This window comes from Geotrypetes seraphini, chromosome 6 (genome assembly GCF_902459505.1).
Source record: "Geotrypetes seraphini chromosome 6, aGeoSer1.1, whole genome shotgun sequence".
Classification (NCBI taxonomy): domain Eukaryota; kingdom Metazoa; phylum Chordata; class Amphibia; order Gymnophiona; family Dermophiidae; genus Geotrypetes; species Geotrypetes seraphini.
In genome coordinates, this window is record NC_047089.1 from 151,837,819 (window position 1) to 151,855,382 (window position 17,564).

At 40.1% G+C, this 17,564-nt stretch overlaps 1 protein-coding gene across 4 annotated transcripts in view; it reads right to left on the minus strand.

Moving 5' to 3' along the window:
* The window catches only part of FHL2 (four and a half LIM domains 2), a 212,596-nt gene that overhangs the window by 48,403 nt on the left and 146,629 nt on the right, over nucleotides 1–17,564 (minus strand). For all 4 annotated transcript variants that reach the window (XM_033948734.1, XM_033948737.1, XM_033948738.1 and 1 more), the window contains exon 2: nucleotides 16,228–16,407. In XM_033948734.1, coding sequence (XP_033804625.1) covers nucleotides 16,228–16,407 — 180 coding nt within the window. The remainder of the gene's footprint in view (nucleotides 1–16,227; nucleotides 16,408–17,564) is intronic.

Sequence of the window (17,564 nt, forward strand, 5' to 3'; positions counted from 1 at the left end):
TCCCACGGCGGCCCACCAGGTCCATGACCTGTAAGGTGATCCTTGTTTAAATCATTTAAGCCCCCCTGTCCTTCTATCTATGCCCTATCATAGCCTATCTCTACCTCTATCTGTATCCTTCAATCTCCTTATCTTTCAGGAACTTATCCAATCCTTCCTTGAAACCCGGTAGTGTACTCTGTCCTATCACAACCACCGGAAGCGCATTCCAGGTGTCCACCACCGGACAGGCGATAGAAACAAGATATTTGACAAATCAGGCATGTTCGAGACAGAAAGCAGGCTAGTATACATCAAACAGGGTGGGCATTAAGACTACCATTCCTATTTACAAGAATGAACAATAGTAAGTTAAGAACCTAATCTTTCCTTCTTGTGCAACAGGACTGGTAATCTTGACCAGCAGGATGTAACAGAGCAGTTCCAGGTTCCAAGGGTGGGACACATGATCCTGCTGCCAGTACTGAGGACCCAAAAGTGGTGTCCATCACAGTTGCTACATCCACCCTGTAAAACATTGGACCAAGTGGCCTCCCTGCAAATCTCTACAGATAAGACTGCTCTAGACTTTGCCCAAGATGATGCAAAACTGCAAGTAGAGTTTGCCTTCACTGCCACAAGAGACTGCTTTCCACTTCTAACATAGACGGAAGATATAGTCATCCTGATCCACCTGGATATGGTTGCTTTAGAGGCCAGTCTTTCCCAATGTGCCGCATTCATAAGCATGAGAAGGTGATTAGACAACTGGAACTTGTTGGTTACCTCCAGGTAACAAATCAAAATTATTTGCACATCCAGAACTTTCAACACTATATCCACTTTCTCCACTCCCATAGGTGTGAAGGCTGGAAGTCGCACCTCTTGGTTTAAGTGAAAATTAGACATGACTTTTGACAGGAAGGAAGGAACCGTTCAAATCATGATGCTAGCCTCCGAGTTTTAAAGAAAGGGCTCCCTTCTGGACAGAGCCTGCAGTTCCAACACTATTCTCGCTGCCATTACAGCCACTAAGAAAACTGTCTTAATTGTCAGATCTAAGTAACCATTATGACCAGATAAGCCCTGGACTGGGTCAGCCAGAGTTCTGCCCTAGGTCATCCAAGCCTCAGCCAAGCAGTTGAGCGAGGCATGGAGGGTAGAGGGGTCTCTGCATCAAATAAAGAATGTCCAAAAAAGGTGTGTAGTGTGAATTATCTCTTTATTTTATGGCTTATAATTTGATGAAATGAAAAAACAAAACACAAACTTGCCCTGGTGGCTAAATAGCCTGTTAGCCCAACCAGGATTCAACAGTTGTGCAATTCCACAATCAAAACTTGTGCTCACAGCAAACTATTCTCTGCCAGTCTTTATTTTAAACAAAGAAAAATCAAACTTTCCATATCAAAGTCCTAGAACCAGCTGGGACAGCTCTGCCCGTTTCTCTCAGAAGAATGTCAGAAGAAGTGCTTCCCACTATTCTGTTCCCCTAATTTAATTAGAAACAGTAATTCTTCTCTCCTTTATCCTCACGGTTTGTGAGGCAGTTCCACCTTATCAGCACAGCATATAGTTTTCCCCACGCTTTTACTCAATAAGCATGTCTTCAGGTAAACAGGAGCTATCAAGTTCCATTTCATAATCAAATATGCACATTTCTTCTGGCATTTCAATATCAAAAGTATGGTTACCTTCAGAAGAATGCTTACAAGCTTGTCCTGAGTATTTCTCCCTGTTGCCTATGGGAAATGCTGGCTTCTGTCCCCTGGATTGCACTGGGCTGCCTCTTTCCTTGGGTTTAGGCAGGCTGAAGGTTTGTGGTTGCCTCTCTGACCTAGAGATCCCACCCTTTTATATAGCCTTGTGCTGATTGTCTCTAGGAACACCTGTGGTTCTTTGATGCTTTGCTAATGAGCCTGATAACTTCCTTCCAGCAGAGCTGATTGCAGGAGCTAATCCCTTTGTGGATTTTACTATCACCGACCTGGTGCCTGCTGGTACTTGTAGTTCTTTGCCTTTAGCATTCCCTACACTAGAACTAGGCAAGTATAATTTGGTCACTTTTGGGCTGCCTTTCACTGGGGATAAATTCTGCAGGGTAGTTCCTTAACCTGCCTGTTTCTAGGAGCAGGTTTAGGGATACTTTTAGAGCACTGCAGGGTTTCTTCTGGCATGACAGGGCTCTCCCTGTCACACCATATAAATTTAGGTCGGTAAAACAATTGTCCTAATTTATATAACAAGTTACCTGGGCACCAGTCCATATATCAGCCGGTACCTGGTTAACTTCTGGGTCGGCAGACACACTCAGATATTCAATGGCAGGAACTGTATATACTCCAGTATTGGATATCTAGGGTTAAGTCAGCCAACAGTTGGATGCAGCTTATAAACTGCATACCACTGCAAGCTGAATATTGACCCTTAGTGCCTCCCTTTTGAATGTGCAGAAAAAAAATTATTAAATGTATGCTTGTGATTATTTCCCATGCTTATATTATACCCACCCTGAAATGCGTGGTGACAAGTTTACATATTGCCTTGCTTTTAAGCAGCTGAAATCCATTTAATTTACCTATACAACTTCTACTTTTACTCACACAGACCCTACTTAGGGGCCACTTATATAACTTTACACCTCCTGCAGTGAGGTGCAACAATTGTATAATGGCATTTGTATATCAAAATGCCATTATAGAATACTAGCTTTAACCAGAATGGGCTCATCAAAATTTAGATGTGACCATGGAGGGCATAAATCAGTATGCCTATGTATGCCAGTATCTCCTGCAGTCAAATGTAAGACATTGAAAACATAACTAATCCAAAACCATCTCAATGTCCTTGATGTTCCTTTAATTTTCTTTTAAACTTTTTTTTACTTTTTTTAGGCCTCAGACTAGCCATTAGGTGCCATGCATTTCTATGGTCACCAAACAAACTTATGCCAATGGCATCCTCATTAGCCCCATTATATATTTTTTTCACATTTTTCTTATTTAAAGTGCTCAGTGCTATTTTTCTTTAGTATCTCATATAACTTAATTCTTAAAATTATTATAACTTAATTGACTTATCCCTCCCTCCCTTCCCTTGTTTAGCTTCCCCGGAACAAGCAGCATCTCTAACTTATTTTATTTCCACAGATATGTACATATGGTGAGATCGAGGAAGCAACAGCTCAAACTGTGAGAGGCAAATGAAAGGCCGGGAGCCCTGAAGAAACAGCTAAGACCCGTGAAATGGCTGTACGCAGGACATCATAAAAGTCTAGTAACACAGTATACAACACTGTTGTTAAAAATCTCAGTCCCTAAAAGAACTTTAGTGGCATAGGGTCACTCTAAACAGAAGTTTTTGAGAGCTAATGATGTGGGTTTGAGCTTTGAGCGCTACCAGATTAGACCTGAGGCTTTTTTCCTCCGTTAGACTTGACCTTCAGCTAACAAAGTGGAGTAATTTTGAATATTTTTGATTTATATTAACCCACTTTCACCATTTGGAAATTTATTATTTATTATATTGTTAATTCTTGCTATTTCTCCCAGGCACTTTAGTTTAGAATGTGAGCCCATCGGAGACAGAGAGGGAAGTATTTTTTAATGTTTTTTTAATGTTGAGTTAATTTATATAAATTGTAATCCACCAGAAATATGGATGTAGCAGAATATAAATATTTTAAATAAATAGCACTCAGGCACAGCCTCATACAATGATGCCTAGTGAACTGTGTACCTGCCATGCATATAAGGGTGCACCAAGTTACGGAATTGCTCTGTTAAGCTTTTAAAAATTTACCCTATAATAGAATCTACCAAATCTTTTCACAGTAAATTTTAATTTTGGTGAGCTAATATGGCTCTATTCTCTATAGCACTGTTTAGTTTAATTTGATGCTCTGTGAAACATAGAAACATAGAATATGACGGCAGAAAAGGGCTGACGGCCCAACTAGCCTGCCTACTCAAGAATCCTTCTTCCCCGGAGTATCTATCGTTTGAGCATAACTCTGTAGTACTCCTACCTGTTTGTCCCATCGACTCTTGAAGTCGAGCACGCTACTGGCCTCGACTACCTGGCGGGGAAGATCATTCCATCGATCAATCACCCGTTCGGTGAAGAAGTATTTCCTGGTGTCACCATGAAATCTTCCTCCCTTAAGTTTTAGTGGATGCCCTCTTGTCGCCGTGGGACCCTTTAGAAAAAAGATTTCCTCCTCCACTTTGATGTGACCCATGATGTATTTAAATGTTTCTATCATGTCCCCCCTTTCTCTGCGCTCCTCGAGAGAATATAAGCACAGTCTGATCAGGCGTTCAAGGTGCCTACCAGAAGGTGGGTGTGGTTAAGGGCGGATCATGGGTGGATTATGGACATGTTTTCTGTTTAAGCGCCTAAATTGAACTTAGTACAGAACCAGAAGTACTTTCCAGAGATTTATTTTATAAATTCTCTTACATGCATTTTAGAAGATTAATGAAAACTTATTTGTTTAGTAAATTCAGAAAATTATTGTATATTTTTAATTGATTGTAAATTCAACAGTTAATGAGCTGGATTTATCTTTTGTAAATCGCATAGGAGTGCGAGGTATCTGCAATTCATAAACAAAGTTTTATGTTACGTTATAAAGCAATTTCCATGTGTAAAGCATTGCTTACACCAGGGGTGTCCAATGTCGGTCCTCGAGGGCTGCAATCCAGTCGGGTTTTCAGGATTTCCCCAATGAATATGTATGAGATCTATTAGCATACAATGAAAGCAGTGCATGCAAATAGATCTCTTGCATATTCATTGGGGAAATCCTGAAAACCCGACTGGATTGTGGCCCTCGAGGACCGACATTGGACACTCCTGGCTTACACACATAAAAGGGTTCTTGTAAGACTGCATAGGTGCCAGTGTGTGTAAGTGAGGAATGGCCTAGTGTTAGAGCCACTGTTTCTGCACCCAGAATTTCTGAGATTGAATCCCAGGGCTGCTCCTTGTGACCCCTGGGCAAGTCAACTAATCCTCCATTATCCCAGATACAAAATAGTTGGCTGTATAACCACAAAAAGAGAGTATACAAGTCCCAAAACCCTTTTTCTTTACATGTTCCGAGATGGTGTGCACTTTTTACCTGAACTGCGCATAGGCTTCTCAGGATCATAGTTTGGCTGGAACAGGGGCAGAATTGCGATGTGTGTATTTAATAAAATACATAGGAATGCACAGAGGGGGCAACTGTATAAGTGGGTAACTCCATTTAGGCACTCAGGCCTAGATTCTATAAAAAATGATGCCTAAAGTTAGGCACCTAGATTGGCACACCTAACCATTCTACGCACCTTTTACTAAGCACTTTTACTAAGCACTACGCACTTTTACTAAGCCGTAATGGAGGTTTTCACCGTGGCCCAGGGCATTAAATGCTCTAACGCTGCTCCAAAGCTCATAGGAATTCTATGAGCATCGAAGCCACGTCTGAGCATTTAGCACTCTGGGTCGCAGTAAAAACCTCTATCGAAACTTAGTAAAAAGGGGGGGAGGTTAATTTTGTAATAAACTTATTCGACTAAATGTATCAAGGGATACAATTGTATAAAATGATAATCATATGATTCAAAACGTATTGTAAATTAGATTTAGTGGAAGGGTCTCATTCATCAATACCACATAGAAAGATCAATAAACAGATGTAACACAATTTTATGTGAAACAAATCATAAATACAGAAAAAACGGAGAAAAACAAACCTCAATTGCAAGCAGCCGGGACTACACAAATACCCTAAGCCGCTTGCATCATCACAGGTTGTAAAAAAAACTCCATATAATTATATTTCACTTTCAATCATTCATGTGCAATATTTTCATTCATGTGCAACAAGCCTTATGTTCTTAGTGTTCCGTTGATCTTCAAATATAAAAAAAAGTGAATGAGAGCCCAATCTATCTAAAATATGAAGGGAGGCAAAAACTCCAATTCAGGCTTTAAACAGGGTCTAACAGCATGGAACCCGAAGTACTAATATCAGATATAGAAGGAAATGGAATCACTTATCTCCAAATATTCTCAATCGAAATCTTCTTATCCAAAAATCTGACTTCTTCTTCCGACATAAAAGTCTTTCCGTTTCGCCAAACTGGCTACTTCAGGGGATCCATTAATGTCCAATCTTCTCCACGCTTTTGTGAGACACCAATAATGGGGCTAACACCTCTCAAGATGGCTCCGGGACTGCGAGACGTGCCCGGCTCGCTCAAAAAGATGAAGGAGCCGGGCGTCGTGATGTCATCACAGCATGTGATGCGTACATTGCTAAGCACCAGTTAAAATCGGAGAGGACAGAAAATAATAATAAGAGAGTCTAAATATGCATTTATGCTATAGTATCCCAAAAAAGTCAATTCAAAAGAATGGTTGCCACTCATGGCAATATAATTGTACGGAGTTTTTTTACAACCTGTGATGATGCAAGCGGCTTAGGGTACTTGTGTAGTCCCGGCTGCTTGCAATTGAGGTTTGTTTTTCTCCGTTTTTTCTGTATTTATGATTTGTTTCACATAAAATTGTGTTACGTCATTTTATTGATCTTTCTATGTGGTATGGATGAATGAGACCCTTCTACTAAATCTAATTTACAATACGTTTTGAATCATATGATTATCATAAACTTATTCGATGCAGATAACAAGCTTAATTTGCTTAAATTAAAATTAATTGCTTTCAAGGTGCCTACCAGAAGGTGGGTGTGGTTAAGGGCGGATCATGGGTGGATCATGGACATGTTTTCTGTTTAGGCGCCTATATTTAACTTAGGTGTCAGTAGGCCAAGAAAACCCTGGCATAAATAGGGGGCATTTAAGTCCAATTTAGGCATCACTAGGCATGATTCTATAAATGGCATTTAGGGCTCCTTTTACAAAGGTGTGCTAGTGGTTTTAGCGCGCTTAGCGCACGCTAAAATGCTGTGCGCGCTAGCCGCTACCGCATCCTTTTAAGTGGGTGGTAATTTTTCAGCTAGCCCGCGCCAAAGCGAAAGCTAATCTTATGCGTGTGCTAAAAACGCTAGCGCACCTTTGTAAAAGGAGCACTTAATTCAAGATTGATATGCACTAAATGCCATGTTCCGCAGTGCCTATGTTTTAGGTGCTGTTTATAGAATTTAGGCCCCTGAGGGCAGGAGTAAGAGCCTATTCTATCGTGGACCCTAGAGATTAAGGCATGACTTTCATTTAATCTCCCAGTGGTCACTGACCCCCCTCCCACTCCTCAAAGTTAATACAGTGACAGTACATACCAGGCTTTATGAAAGCTTCAGATATTATGGCCACTCCTAAAAGAGTAAGCTGGTCCCAGGAGTTGGCTAATGGTCAGTGCAGTAGACTGTAGAGAAAGGGACCCAGGTCAATATCCCACTCTGACTAGTATATTTTAGGTAGAAATTTTGAGCCTTCCAAAACCCACAAAATACCAACTGTACATATAGACAGGAGACACCTGCAGATCTGAGGGCTTTTGTAGTGGTATATAGTTAGTTACAGTAGGTTTGCAGATGTTCCTGGAGGGCTCACAATTCAAAATAAGGGTGTTAAGGTGGGATTTGTACCTAGATTCCTTTATGTGAATTTCACTGCACTGACCACTCTGCTCTGCTGGGGTGTCTTTGTGGAACGGTGCAACACAGCCATCCCTATTGCTTCTTTTTGAGCTTTTCTCTGCAGGCTTTTTTTTTTTTTTAAACAAATACATACCAAGTACAAAAAAATTAGCAATTTTCAAAACAAATTTAGAGGTTATTCTGGCTCAAAAATTGCTATGTTCAGGATAAGAATTTTAGATGTTTTCACCAAAATGTCTACCATTGGACTAGGACTTCATATAGAAAATGCCCCTCTAAAATGCATGCTATAAGTCTTCTGGTTTTAGGACCTCATTTACAAAAAAAAAAAATTCTAAAACAATTTCGCCAGAAGGTATACTCGTATATTATCAAATTGTATTAGTTAACCTTTATAAAATAGGCTTTTAAAAATTTTCATATAAAATTATCCCCTCTGTATTTCCTCTCCAGTCTTAGCACTAGTAAAATCATACTGGCAAGTCAATGAAATATACAAGGAACAGAAATCAATATGACTTAAGTCACTAATATTTCAGTTTTCACTTCAATATTCTTTTTTTATTTGATACCAGAACAACTAGTGCAAATGAAACAGTTTGATTACTAACCCCACCTTTTCCAAAACTGCGAAAGCATTTATTAGCGCAGGCCGACAAGCTGAATGCTCTGCGCTGCTCCTGACACTCATAGGAACTCTACGAGTGTCAGGAGCAGAGCATTCAGTGTGCTGGCCTGCACTAAAAACCGCTTTCGCAGTTTTGGAAAAGAGGGGGTATATTATGAAACTGTACATCCAAATATATATTTCTGAAATGGTGAATGATATAATAGAAAATTTCACTGGATGCTTAAAAATATTGATCATTTCCTTTCTTACCAAGTAAAGCAATAAACTGGCATGTTTACAAAAATGTGGCTTTAATAACAGTAAAACCTAACCCTGGATTTAGGAGACACATTTTGTTCTCACATATTTTCAGTTTCATGGCTATATTTTTATAGCTTTATATTGATGAACTGTTTTCCAAGGACAGCTAAGCTTGCCTGGAGATTTGCCCCGGCATCAGTGTGACAAACCTAAATCAAACTGTTTTACTGATAGCAACTAAAAGTCTTTTTCAGTTGGATGAGTCAGGGGTGGCTGCATTTTGCTGGGTCTGGAATGAATTATGCTTTTTCTCCTGCGCCCTGTCAGAATCAGAACTGGAAGACAGAGCCTTTTTTATCAACTAGGAGGAAATCCTTCCTCCCCCCTCATTTTACAGGGTGGGCCATAAGGAGGCAAAGAGTATTTATTCATTATTTCTTTTTATTTTACAGGTATTGAATAGGTATAAATACAGTGCTGAACGATAATCAAGTAAAAGCAAAACAATGTAAATGATACAAAAACTTCACACGAATGTTATTCATGACACCTGTAAAATAAAATAAATACTGTATACTTACTTTTGGTCCATCCTGTATATTCCTAGACATTCCAGCAATACATATCAGCTGGAAGCCAAAATCTCTACAATTCTGAAATCGAATGGATATCCTTTATTTGATTGGTAGATTACAATCATGTGATGTGCTATGTGATTGTTGGCCAACTGGATCATGTGAGAAGATATCTAAGTTGCTGTCACTATCTTCTTCCAGGAAAGTTATGAGAAGTGGTAGGGCTAGGAAGGAACACTACTATCCACCGATGGATCAAAAACTGGCTGGCAGGCAGGAAACAGAGGGTTGGAGTAAAAGGCCATTACTAAGACTGGCAACGGGTCACGAGCGGAGTTCCACAGGGGTCGGTGCTGGGACCGCTCCTGTTCAATATATTTATTAATGACCTGGAGGCGGGAACAAAATGTGAAGTTATTAAATTTGCGGATGACACCAAACTCTACAGCAGGGTTAAAACCACGGAAGACTGCGAAGATCTCCAAAGGGACCTAACGACACTGGAAGAGTGGGCCAAAAAGTGGCAAATGAGCTTTAACATAGGGAAATTCAAGGTCATGCATGTAGGGAAAAAGAACCCGATGGCCACCTACAAAATGGGGGGATCACTGCTAGGGGTAAGTAACCTTGAAAGAAACCTGGGAGTGATGGTAGACACAACATTGAAGGCGTCGGCACAGTGCGCCACAGCCTCAAGGAAAGCAAACAAAATGTTGGGTATCATTAAGAAGGGTATCACGACCAGGACGAAGGAAGTCATCCTGCCACTGTATCGTGCAATGGTGCGTCCGCATCTGGAGTACTGTGTCCAGTACTGGTCGCCGTACCTCAAGAAGGACATGGCAGTACTTGAGGGAGTCCAGAGAAGAGCAACTAAACTGATAAAGGGTATGGAAAACCTCTCATATACTGACAGACTGAAAAAGCTGGGGCTGTTCTCCCTGGAAAAGCGGAGACTTAGAGGAGACATGATAGAAACCTTCAAGATCCTGAAGGGTATAGAAAAGGTAGACAGGGACAGATTTTTCAGATTATGGGGAACCACAAGTACAAGGGGGCACTCGGAGAAATTAAAAGGGGACAGGTTTAGAACAAACGCCAGGAAGTTCTTTTTCACCCAGAGGGTGGTGGATACATGGAACGCGCTTCAAAGAAGGTTTGGATAAGTTCCTAGAGGATATAGGAATTGAGGGGTACAGATAGGAGTAGAGGTAGGTCATAGGGATAGTCAGGGACCACTGCTCAGGCAATAGGTCTGATGGGCCGCCGCAGGAGCGGACCGCTGGGCGAGATGGACCTCTGGTCTGCCTCAGCGGAGGCAACTTCTTATGTTCTTAACCCTACATTTGCACTCTAGGTGTGGCTGTTGAGCAATGAATACAGCTACCTGGGATGAATTCTTGAATACACTTCTAAGGAGAATAAAAATGCTATTTGTTCATGAAAAACAACTTTCTAGCTGGCTTCTTGGAAATAAATGCTTACAGATCTGCCAAGTGATGTGCAAGTGAGGTCCCATTATGTGTAGTGGAAAAGATCATATGGACCAGTCAACTATTCAATTTAGGGGGGAGGGGCCTTATTTATCACAGACTGACAACACTGACCCTCAATATTCAATGGGACTTAGCCAGCTGGGAGTTCCGTTTGGCTAGCTATCTGCTGATATTCAGTGGGAGATAGCCAAAAATATTACAATGTCTCTATCACTCCATGATGCAACCTTACCTTGATTGCCGTATCTCAAAAAAGATATAGTGGAATTAGAAAAGTTTTAAAAAGTGACCAAAATGATAAAGGAGATCAAACTCCTCTTGTTTGAGGAAAGGCTAAAGAGGTTAGGTGCTCTTCAGCTTGGAAAACAGATGGCAAAGGGGGGATATGATTGAGATCTACAAAATCGTGAGTGGTGTAGAATGGGTAAAAATGAATTGATTATTTTTTCTTTCAAAAAATACAAAAAATGCAAAGATGGTGTGGCCTCATCTTGAATATTATGTTCAATTCTGGCTGCCGTGTCTCAAAAAAAGATATAACAGAATTAGAAAAGGTTCACAGAAGAGCGACCAAGATGATAAAGGGGATGGAATTCCTCTCGTATGAAGAAAGACTAAAGAAGGTAGGGCTCTTCATTTTGGAAGACAGACAGTTGAGAGGAGATATGATTGAAGTCTACAAAATCCTGAGTGGTGCAGAACAGGTACAAGTGAATTGATTTTTTACTCCATCAAAAATTACAAAGACTAGGGATGCTCGATGAAATTACCAGGAAATACTTTTAAAACTAATAGAAGGAAATATTTTTTCACTAGAGAAGAGTTAAGCTCTGGAACACATTGCCAGAGGATGTGATAACAGCATGGAATGTTGCTACTATTTGTGTTTTTGCCAGGCACTTGCGACCTGGATTGGCAACTGTGGAAACAGGATACTGGTCTAGATGGACCATTGGTCTGACCCATTATAGCTATTCGTATATTCCAATATTCTATAAAGAAAAGTAGGCACTTATTTCCTTTATACAATGGGGTCCTATCACATGCCCTCTGGGTGTCTACCTGCAGGCCCCCTGTTATAAAATTGCCTTGATATTTATAATAGCTTCATTGGGAAATGTACAATCCATTTTGGGAATGTTGCAATTTTGGGAGATGGGATGGAATCTGTTGCCTGAAAATGTGGACTTGAGAAAATCCATTGCTTATTCCTGTGACTAGCAGCATAAAATTTGTTTTACTCTTTCGAGATCTTGCCAAATACGTATGACGTGGATTTGCCACTGTTGGAAACAGGATAAATTAGGTTTAATAGACCTTCAGTCTGTCTGATGAAAAGGGAACTGTTGTGTTAAAAAAATTAAAAAATTAAAAAAATTAAAAAGCGACAAGTCCCCTGGACCGGATGGAATTCACCCGAGAGTATTAAAGGAACTTAACGAGGAAATTGGCGAACTATTACAAACCGTAGCTAACATGTCAATTAGAACTGGGCAAATACCAGAAGACATAGCAAATGTCATTCCAATTTTCAAAAAAGGCTCAATAGGGGATCCAGGAAACTACCGACCTGTGAGCCTCACATCGGTTCCAGGGAAGATAATTGAAACAATAATTAAAGAGAACATTGTACAACACTTGGAGGACCACAATCTAATAAGGACTAGTCAACACGGCTTCAGGAAAGGGAAATCATGTTTGACGAATTTACTACAATTCTTTGAGAAAGTAAACAAACAGATAGATAATGGAGAACCAGTGGATATAATTTACTTGGACTTTCAGAAAGCGTTTGACAAAGTCCCTCATGCAAGGCTTATGAAGAAATTACTAAGCCATGGAATAGGAGGGGAAGTACACAGATGGATTGGCAAATGGCTTGAAAACAGAAGGCAAAGGGTTAGCATAAATGGGAATTTCTCGGACTGGGAGAAAGTGACTAGCGGCGTGCCCCAGGGCTCGGTTCTTGGGCCTATCTTGTTCAATATTTTTATAAACGACCTGGAAGAGGAAATAACATGCAATATAATAAAGTTTGCAGATGATACAAAACTATGTCGGGCGGTTGGCTCTCTAGGGGACTGCGAGGACCTCCAGAAAGATCTGAACCAGCTGGAAACGTGGGCAATAAAGTGGCAAATGAACTTTAACATAAACAAATGCAAGGTGATACATTTAGGAAAGAAAAACAAGGAACATGAGTACAGGATATTGGGGGTGAAGTTAGCAAAATGCGAACAGGAAAGGGACTTGGGGGTACTGATTGACAGTACCCTAAAACCTTCGGCACAATGTGCGGCGGCGGCGAAGAAAGCGAGCAGGATGTTGGGCATAATTAAAAAGGGGATTACGAGTAGATCGGAAAATGTCATAATGCCACTTTATAGAACAATGGTCAGACCGCACTTGGAGTACTGTGTCCAATACTGGTCTCCATACCTTATAAAGGATATAACTCTGCTGGAGAGAGTGCAGAGGCTAGCCACGAAACTTATCAAAGGAATGGAACATTTGACCTACAAAGATCGACTCAGGAGGCTGGGACTGTTTACCCTTGAGAAGAGAAGACTGAGAGGGGATTTGATAGAGACCTTTAAAATATTAAAAGGATTTGATAAAATAGACCAGGAGGCACCATTGCTGAAATATTCAGAGGTGACACGGACAAGAGGTCATAGCCTGAAACTGAGTGGCAGCAGGTTTAGGACAAACGTCAGGAAATTCTGTTTCACACAGCGTTTCAAGTTTCAAGTTTATTAAATTGTTTGATTAAACGCTTTTCCAATTTCAAAGCGTTTTACAAAAAATAAAAACAGAATTAAAAAAAAAACAAAAACTGACTTATACATGATATTCTACTAAACGTACAAGGGTTACATCCTTAGGACAAGAAGAAGACTAGAAACAGTGGGAAAACGGGGAAGAAATACAATATTTTTTAAAAAGGATACATAAAAGGAAAACACAATGGGGAGATAAAGAAGGAAATTAAAAGACCAAAAAAGATCATAAGAATGAGTATAATGGTTTATATTTAAGGGAAAAGAAGTTAACTGATATTATTGTACAAGAAATTAACTGATGTTATTATAAATGAGAACTGTCAGTTAAAGGCTTCTTTGAAAAGAAGACACTTTAAATTCTTTTTAAAAGTTTGCAAATCTTGTTCTAATCTTAAGTACAAAGGGAGAGAGTTCCATAACATTGGGGCAGTAACAGAGAAAATTGAAGCACGGCGGTTTCCGATAATTTTCAAAGAAGGAACATTTAGGGTGGATTGAGAGGCTGATCTGAGAACTCTGGACGAACTGTAAGGAATCAGGAGCCTATCTATGAAAGCAGGAGTATTGGTTTTTAATGTATTAAAGACTAGGAGAGCTATTTTATACGTAATCCTGTAAGATATAGGCAGCCAGTGAGCATTTTGTAATAGAGGTGTGACATGATCAAACTTTTTAGAACCTGAAATAATCTTTATTGCAATATTTTGAATGAGTTGAAGACGTCTTATATCCTTTTGGTAAACCCCTTTTAATAAGGAGTTACAATAATCTAATTTTGAGATAACTAAGGAGTGAATTAATGTATTAAGAGAAAATGAATCGAGAAGTGGGGCAAGCGAACGGATCATCCTTAACCTGTAGAAACAATTTTTGACCAGTGCACTGATGTGTGCTCGGAAAGTGAGATTGTTATCTATTAAGACTCCCAAAATTTTTGTGTTGGTTGTTTGGTTGAGGGGCTTATTGTCAATTATAATTGGACTAGTAAGTTGGACTCCTTCTTTCCCTGAGAAAAGCACAGTAGAGGTTTTATTTATACTTAAGGATAGTTGATTGTTATTTAACCATTCATGAATTTTGGCTAACTTATGATTAATTTCAGATATGTCATGTGAACTGTTGGGATCAATGGTGTGCAAAAGTTGAAAATCATCTGCATAGGCATATACTGTGAAGCCTATGGATTGACAGAGTGTTAAAAGTGGGGCCAAGTAAATATTGAACAATAATGGGGAGAGTATGGACCCTTGAGGTATTCCATAATTATTTTTGTACGGCTTTGAAAAAGAATTGTTGAAGAACACGGTGGAAGATCTTTCTGAAAAGTAAGATCGAAACCAATCTAATACTTGATCTTTAAGGCCTATAGATGTGTGGTGGGTGCTTGGAATGCGCTCCCGGAGGAGGTTGTGGAGGAGACTACTGTACTGGAATTCAAGAGAAAGTTGGATACACACCTTCTTGCATATCATATTGAGGGATACGGTAAATCCGGGTCTCCAAAAAGGAGTACCTAAATGGGCCACCGCGTGTGCGGATCACCGGACAAGATGGACCTCGGTCTGATCCGGTGAGGGCGTTTCTTATGTTCTTATGTTAGCATGCACTAACATTCAGTGGTACACATTATTACTGCAAGTAACATTGTTAGGTAATGGAACTTATTTACTAATAGGAACACAAGAATTGCCATACTGGGACAGAGCCTGAGGCGCCTAAGCCAATCAGGGCCTTAGGCCCACAGTTCAGGATCGCGGCCTCTGGAGGAGGAGGGACTAAACACCCCTCCTGCTCCCAACTTTTTTATAGGTACAGGAAGGGGGAGTGGGAGGGGGATGGGAACAGGGAAGTGGGCGTCCACGTCCAGTGGCAGGAGGGAGTGGGCATTCCTCCTGCTGTTTGTTTTTACGGAGGGGAGAGGGGAGTCAGGAGTTGAACTGATGGCAGGAGGGAGTTGGCATCCCTCCTGCCATATTTTGGATCGCGTGGAGGGAGCACCAATGGCAGGAGGGAGTTGGTATCCCTCCTGCCATTTGTTTGCGGTGGCGGGCATCGGCGGGCGGTATTTATTTTTGGTCAGGGAAGGAGGGAGCACTTTGTCAGGGGGGCTTTTTTCAATTATTTTTTTAATTGAGCAGATATTTTGCATGTTTAATACAACCAAAATATCAGTGCCATAAAAAAAAAAGAAAAAAGAAAACAGGCAGACCTGTCGGTAACACAATTACCAACAGGTCTACAGCAATCAGGTTTTACAGTGATAAAACCCGATGCAAAATAGTCAAGCAATTATTGGTGAATCAATCGCTTGGCTATTTTGCATGGGGTTTTACTCATTTGTATGGATGGATTGGATTGTTAAGTAGGCGGTGGGCCATTTAGTAAATCAGATCGGGGAACAGGAACGATTGCAAAACCAGTAAAACTGGTTTTGCAATCATCTTTACAGGATCAGTAAGCCTAATGAATCTCAGCAGCACTATCTGGTTTAAAGCCGCTGAATATGACAGTTAGTCCTGAGCAGTGATTTAACTGGCTAGGATCCATGCTTTGAATATTTGTATATTTGATATATAAAGATTAGTACCTTCTTTACTGAATTACCTCTATTATGCTAAGTTGTACCATATTATTATATGATTGCGGAGATGTGTTTATAATCATTGTCAGCAACTTATGTATACGTTTGTATGTATATTTTCTGGTATGACTGTCTTAGGTCTTTTCTATCATGTTTTATGAAGTTCATTTTATTACTGTTTTCTTTTAGTTTTTGGAATGTAAACCGCTGTGTTCTTCTAAAGCTTGGATGTATATCAAATTTCAATAAACATCTGTCTTCTAGTTTTTCTTTGTTAGATTATTATAGAAAACATGCTCTATTTTTTTTATATTATGGTTGAGTCTGGCCTACCTTGGCGTCAGAGCCGATCGGCTTTTTGCATTCCTCACATGTGTTGGAGTATAGATTCTCGTAGCACTTTACGCAGTAGGGGTTCTCCTCTCGAAGGATGTACTTATGTCCATACAGTGATTCTTTGCAGTTATAACAGTCAAAACGCTCCGTCATCCTGGGGCAAGTTGTTCCACCAGCCTGCCATTGAAAACAGAGTTGTTAATGTGCTCTCTTTAGCAGAAAGGGAAGTTAAGCAGAGATTTCTGTGGTTCAGGATGCTAAGTTAGAATCCAGTTCTGAAGCTCCTCATTTACCATGGTCTTGAAATGAATATTTCCTTGAGATTAGTATTAGAGAAGTGCTCTAATTTATTTATTTACTGGGATTTAATAATTGCCTTTATAAAGATTATTCACTCAAAGCAGTGCACTGCAGATGTATAGCAAAGAGCCTTCTCTTTGGGGGTTCTTTTGCTAAAGTTTAGCATCTGCTAATGGACATTAGCATACAAAGTTTAGCATCTGCTAATGGACATTAACATATGTTAAATGCTGTATGTCATAAAAAACTTTTGAAAAAAACAATAAGTAAGAGATTTAAGCAGCACATAGAAATAATATAAAAAAATTGGGGAGAACGAAATGATGTATGACAACGGACTCACAGGGTGCTTGAGTTATATGCACTTGATTTAAGATAATGCCTGTTGGAGCATATACTTTGCAAGTGGGCTGGCTCCCATTACTGAATTCTCCCTTTATAATTATATATCAAGTGCTGCATCATTTCAAAGTGATCATTTTTTGATTGTTCCCCTCAGACAATTAACATTTTTCTGCCAGTTTTTGATATCTTATGGCCCATATGTAAAGGAGCATAATCAAAAAAAACGTCTAAGCCCCCTTTTGGCCTAAGGCTTTAAATGTTGAAAGTAGAAGCAGGGAAAATGTCCATTATCAAAAAAAAACGTCCAAAAGGAGGTTTTTAAAAAAAATAATGGCCTGCCTCTACGTTCAGCTGTTTAAACGCCCAGACCACTACTACGTCTATACCAGTGGTTCCCAACCCTGTCCTGGAGGAACACCAGGCCAATTGGGTTTTCAGGCTAGCCCTAATGAATATGCATGAAGCAAATTTGCATGCCTATCACTTCCATCATATGCAAATCTCTCTCATGCATATTCATTAGGGCTAGCCTGAAAACCCGATTGGCCTGGTGTTCCTCCAGGACAGGGTTGGGAATCACTGGTCTACACTAACAACATATAATCAACCTAAATAAAAGCCTAACTCCCAAACGCCCAAAACAAGAGCTTTTAGGCAAGAAGGAGCCAGTCCTTCGCCTAAAAGCTGGA